Source organism: Helianthus annuus, chromosome 14 (genome assembly GCF_002127325.2).
Source record: "Helianthus annuus cultivar XRQ/B chromosome 14, HanXRQr2.0-SUNRISE, whole genome shotgun sequence".
Lineage (NCBI taxonomy): Eukaryota > Viridiplantae > Streptophyta > Magnoliopsida > Asterales > Asteraceae > Helianthus > Helianthus annuus.
In genome coordinates, this window is record NC_035446.2 from 104,399,322 (window position 1) to 104,405,038 (window position 5,717).

Here is a 5,717-nt window from a genome sequence, read left to right on the forward strand (position 1 = left end):
AGCTACTGCAAGAAACGACTGACAAAATCCTCCAAATTCGAGACAACCTGCTGAAAGCTCAGAGTCGTCAGAAAAGTTACGCCGATAGGCGATGCAAGCCCCTTGAATTTGACGTTGGCGATAATGTACTCCTAAAGGTATCACCTTGGAAGGGTGTGGTCAGATTCGACAAGAAAGGAAAGCTCGCGCCTCGATTTGTTGGACCCTTTAAGATTCCGGAAAGGATCGGAAAAGTGGCCTACAGACTCGAACTACCGGAGGAACTTAGCAACGTTCACCCGACTTTCCATGTGTCAAACCTCAGAAAGTGACTTGCTGAGCATGATTTACAAGTTCCTTTAGAGGATCTCCAAATAAACGAAACACTACACTTCGTGGAGAAGCCTGTCGAGATCATGGACCGACAAACCAAGCAGCTCAGGCGCTCACGCATTCCCATTGTGAAGGTTCGCTGGGAAGGCAAGCGAGGCGCAGAGTTCACTTGGGAACTCGAAAGCGACAAGAAGGCGAAGTAACCGCAGTTATTTGTTACAGTTGAAGCCTAATTTCGGGACAAAATTCCCTTAACAGGGGGAGGCTGTAACACCCCGTGTTTCAAAAGTCAAAGTCAAAGTCAAGATTGAAGTCAAAGGAAGAAAAGATTGCTAATTACGATCTGTCACTCCATGCTCAATTCCTGTTTTGACTTCTTTGACTTGTAGATAGTCTATTTATTTTATCGCATTAGTTGTATTATGTGGAGTACTTGTTAATAATCGAGATTTATCGCTATTTATCGCCTGTTTATCGCTTTATCGCTTATCGCAATCGCACTCGCAACCCGAATTATGCGTCCTGGATATTGTTTTATGTGTGTGTGCTAATTATGTGTTACTTGTGCATGATTATTTACATTTATAATGTGGTGATTAATCGAAACGCAATCGAAACTCTATCGCAATCGAATCATAGACGCTAAACGCAAGCTAATTATAGTGATTGTATGTTAGATATAGTAGTTGGGATTAATGGGTAATTCTATTGCATCGCAAAACTCAATGCACAACACGAAACGCCGAAACTCAAATCGTCGGAGCCACTCGATCGAGTGACAGCTCGATCGGACGGCCACCGATCGGGTTGCCACCCGATCGGATTGCCACCCGATCGGACAGCCAACCGATCGGTGACCCACCCTATCCAATGCGCTTTCCTTTTTGGGAAACCCTATAAATACCCCAACTGTCACATCACTTGATGTGACAGCTCCTCTCACTCGACCCAGCCGCTCTCAAGCTTCTTTTTCTCGATTTCTCGTGATTCTTGTAAGTTTTTCAACCTAAATCTTGTACTTCCATGATCTACACACACTCCTTCACCTTTCTATCTTTTGAATCTTAACTTTTAACCGTGAAATCACTAGATTTAAGGTGTTCTAGGATGATGTCATCATGGGGTTCTTATGAACTTCATGTTTTTGCTTCAATCCACCAAGAACAACTTAGATCTGAACGATTTCCACATGAATAAACAAAGATCTTGCATAGATCTGAACATATTCATGGTGAAAGAGGATTGAAGGATGGTTTCTAACTTTCTTTCAACTCTTTTACACTCAATGCACTCAAAACCGATAGAATCGGAGCTCGTTCTGATCTTCTACTCATTCTTAGTGATGTATCGGTTCAAGATCTAATTTCTATCCAGGAGACTACTGATTTCGGGTTAGACATGGAACACCGTCCCGAAAAGTTAACTGGTCAGACTAGGGTGGTTCCTATCCGATGAGTTCACTCAAGTCTGGACGAGGTTTCTGTTGTTTGGCACGTATCACATCGTCTCGATCAAAACTACAAAACAAACAAGTGACAAGATGATCAGGCCGCCGGGACGGAATGCCGTCCGATCGGATTGCCACCCGATCGGCTTGCACTTGTTCCACACTTAAACATATATTCTAATATTTCAGAGTTTTAAACATTGAACGGATTACCGTCCGATCGGATTGCCACCCGATCGAACGACCATCCGATTATGAGATTTTGGAACTTCGACACTTAAACAATTTTCACCATGTTCAATGCATGAACAAAGACCAACGGATTGCCACTGGATCGGATTGCTATCCGATCCAGTGACAAACTGCTGTGAACTTGTTCTCACTAAGTATCCACCAATCGGATCGTCACTCGATTGAACCACTGTTCGATCGATCGACCTGAAGGGTAGTGATACCTCTCTGTTTTCAAAATGCTACAATGAAAACTTCAAAAGGCAAACATCATACACAAACACATCCTTCCCAAACGAGGTAGCAATCCAATCGAATGGTCACCCGATCAGATGACCATCCGAACGGATTGTCACCCGATCGACCGGCCACCCGATCGGATTGCCATCCGATCGGATTACTGTCCGATCCATTGACACTTCGCACCATTTTACGCACCGCTTGTCGTTTATGCTATCGTTAACTGTTCAGGCTAATCTCTCTCAGCGCTCCCTTCAATCCAAGGCTGTGTTTGTTATTAAACACAATCTGTGAGTATACTCGAACCCTTTTTGCTCTACGCACTTTTGGGTGTTACATACGTTATCTATATTCAAATCACTTCAAGCACACAACGCAAACACTATTTATACGCTGACCGTTATTGCATGCTACGTGTTTTCGATGAATGCTTGTATGTTATGTTGACACAGTGATTGTTGCCTGACACCTTAGCAACGATAGTACTATAGTTTGGACTCAGCACCTGTCGTGGACAGGGGTTGTTAAGGGCTTTACGTCACATGTCCCAGTGGGGATACGTGTTGCGCATTCTACAACTTGCAGTCACGTCTGTGCATATTTCTCTGTCGATAACCTACTTGCCTTCACTTTATACATGTTACATGCTTGTTACGCGTAAACTATTTCGAACTCTATTAAGCTATATCAAACTTGTATGCTCACCTTTACATTTTATGTATTGACCTTTATTTTAACGTATGTGACAGGCGTTTAGGCTGCTATCTGCTAGGATATGGTGTTTTCCTGCGTTTGTGGAATCGAGTGGGATGGAGTCTAGAAACAAAGACAATTTATCTTTATTTAAAATCTGAGTTGTTGAAATAGAACTACTTGTCTTGATTTTGTCTGTAATATCTATGCTACTTATTATGTCATGGTATGGGACGTAATGCTTTAAATAATTGGTAATCGTAGTTGTTATGGAAACTTCTGGACAATCTGTTTCGCTCAGTGCCATGCCCCGAGGTTTCCGCCTTCGGTTGGGGTGTGACAAGGGGCTTGCGGCATTTATCGGCGTAACTCTTTTGACGACTCCGAGCTTTCAGGAGATTGTCTCGTATCTGGAGGATTTTGTCACTCGTTTCTTGTATTAACTCAGGACCGGTAATTTGCGCGTCTCCGATCTCGTGCCATACAATAGGCGATCGACGTTTTCTTCCATATAATGCCTCAAAGGGTGCCATTTGAATACTAGTGTGATAACTGTTGTTGTACGAGAATTTGACTAAAGATGATTGATTGTTATTAATTTGTCTTGATCGTAACTCATGCTTGTTTGATCGTATTATATAGATATGTGTATGTGTGGTACGTTAGTATTCACTCAAGATGATTGATAGTAGTTTTGGTGATTCACCGTTTTTAACTTTTGACATTCTATAATATATAATAGTTTAAAGAATACCCACAATGTATAAAATACTTTTCACTCAAATTTCTAACTACTAAATCCAACCAAACCCTAACATACATCGCAATTGTTCGATATTGCTCGGAGTCGAACAAAAATTCTTCTAACACAAATCCTCAAATCTTTCTATATACACAATTAAACTACCATCGATCATAATGATCTTACCCTAAAATGCAAACCCATAAAATAAATCTTCCTTATGTGCGTTTTAAGCCTCGTTTTCTTCAACAACATATCTGAAAACTAATTTGAAGACGTGATAGATAAGGTCGTGGCAGAGGATGTTCTAGGCGACGACGATGTAGTTGTTTGCCTTAACACAACGGTAGGTAATATATTCAACTTCCGCCTTTCGGTTTCCTTAACGATTTCTGTAGCGAAAAACTCCAACTTATCCAGATTAGTTTTGTTACACTTCTTCCCTTGAAACAACACAGATTCAACGTTCTTTTGTCTCAACATTTGTTCGGCCAATTTAAGCATATTCGTTTCTTTTCCCTTGTTAAGATTCCCCGAGTCTACAAAACCTTTGTTACCTTGTATACGACCATAGTTACTAGCTCGTGATTGTCCAAACGCCATTGATATCGCTTGATCAACCTATAAAATCATACAAAATCATAATTAGACATTGAATAGGGTTAAAGTAGTCTTTTTGTTGATTTTCCTATCATTCAATTTTGTAGCTTCTAAATACAATAATAATGGCAATAAACCCCCTACCGACGGTATCGACAATAGTTGTCGTGGTCCCATTATTATTGTTGCAATAATAGTGTCACCTAATTTTTTCTTTTAATAATATATAACTTTTGTCCGCTAAACTTACAATATTTAATTCATTAATAAATGTTTTTACCAATCTACACTTTTATTTGTTTATTATTTTGAGTTTTAACGTCATAAATTTCATGGAATTTTTAGAAATGACGCATTTAATTTACTATTCACATTTTGATAGTTTAATACTTATTATACTTGTATATTATGTACAATGCATATTAATAAAAATTGCTTACCGTATCCGAAACTGTTTCTCCAACGATCTTAAGCAAGGCCGCCCGCGATGGCGTCTGATTCCCAGCAACGCCACACGATGGTTCGCCGTTGCCTAGAGACACGACAAGCAAGTCGTCGACGGTGTTACAAAACGGGAACTCTTGTTTATTGTTGAGGATGTGCGTGATCGCCATAGCGGTCGGGTTATTCATCGCTAGCTCACCGGTAACCGCGGATATCTTCGTTCTGCGGTCCACCGACACCGTCTCAACGGGCCCATTAACCGCGGTGGTGGCAGCGCACACATCACTCATTTTAAAATCACATCCTTCCATTTCCACAGCATCAGCACGAGAAAAAACAAAAGGCGCCCCAGTGGTCAAATCATAACATGGTATCAGAACCGCTTTTACAGTATCTTTCAAGGACAAATCCCCAAAAGTCTTACTAAACACCTTCCCACTTTTCGGCGGATTCCCAAGAATCCGCCGAAAAACCCCTGGTTTACAAAACCGCGACATTTTGCACCCGTTTTCCACCACAAACCGAAGCGCGTCATCCGCAGTAAACAACGGCTCGCCATCTTTCCCTTTGGTAAACAACAAAGCCGCCAACACACCCCCTATACCCGACCCGGTGACCACATCGAAAAAATCCGAAATGCGGGCATCTGGGATTCCGGAACTCCGACGGAGCGACGACTCCAGGTGCACAATTGACATGGCAGCGAGAACTCCATCAGTCGCGCCGCCACCATCAATTGAAAGCACCCTAACTTTTCCGGACACATGTTTGTGGAACTTCATTTCATCAATAGGGACAGAAACCTGGTCTTTTGTAGGGGAAGTAACATTATTATTGTTATTATTATTATCGTACCCAAACAAAAACTTGTTTTCAAGAATGGAGAAGATTTCAGAGGTGAGTTTATCCATGTGGGAGTTGGAATCAATCATTGAAAGTGTTGCCATTAGTGGTTGAATATGAATATGAATATGAGTGATTGAAATTGGAATTGAAGAGATATTGGAG

General features: G+C 41.3%; 1 protein-coding gene across 1 annotated transcript; it reads right to left on the reverse strand.

The window, feature by feature from the left end:
• Positions 1-3,674: 3,674 nt before the first annotated feature.
• Positions 3,675-5,717, reverse strand: LOC110877554 (patatin-like protein 3). Its single transcript, XM_022125706.2, has 2 exons — positions 4,706-5,717; positions 3,675-4,286 (listed from the first exon to the last, which is right to left on the reverse strand). Exons 1-2 carry the CDS (start codon positions 5,654-5,656, stop codon positions 3,930-3,932), a joined length of 1,308 nt encoding a protein of 435 aa, XP_021981398.1. The 5' UTR covers positions 5,657-5,717; the 3' UTR covers positions 3,675-3,929.

Bases quoted from the DNA above. Each gene is read 5' to 3' on its own strand.
- LOC110877554 (XM_022125706.2), bottom strand. From the start codon at position 5,656: ATGGCAACACTTTCAATGATTGATTCCAACTCCCACATGGATAAACTC. The intron at 4,287-4,705 runs GTAAGCAATTTT...ATGATTTTATAG, and splicing joins GAGAAACAGTTTCGGATACG to GTTGATCAAGCGATATCAAT.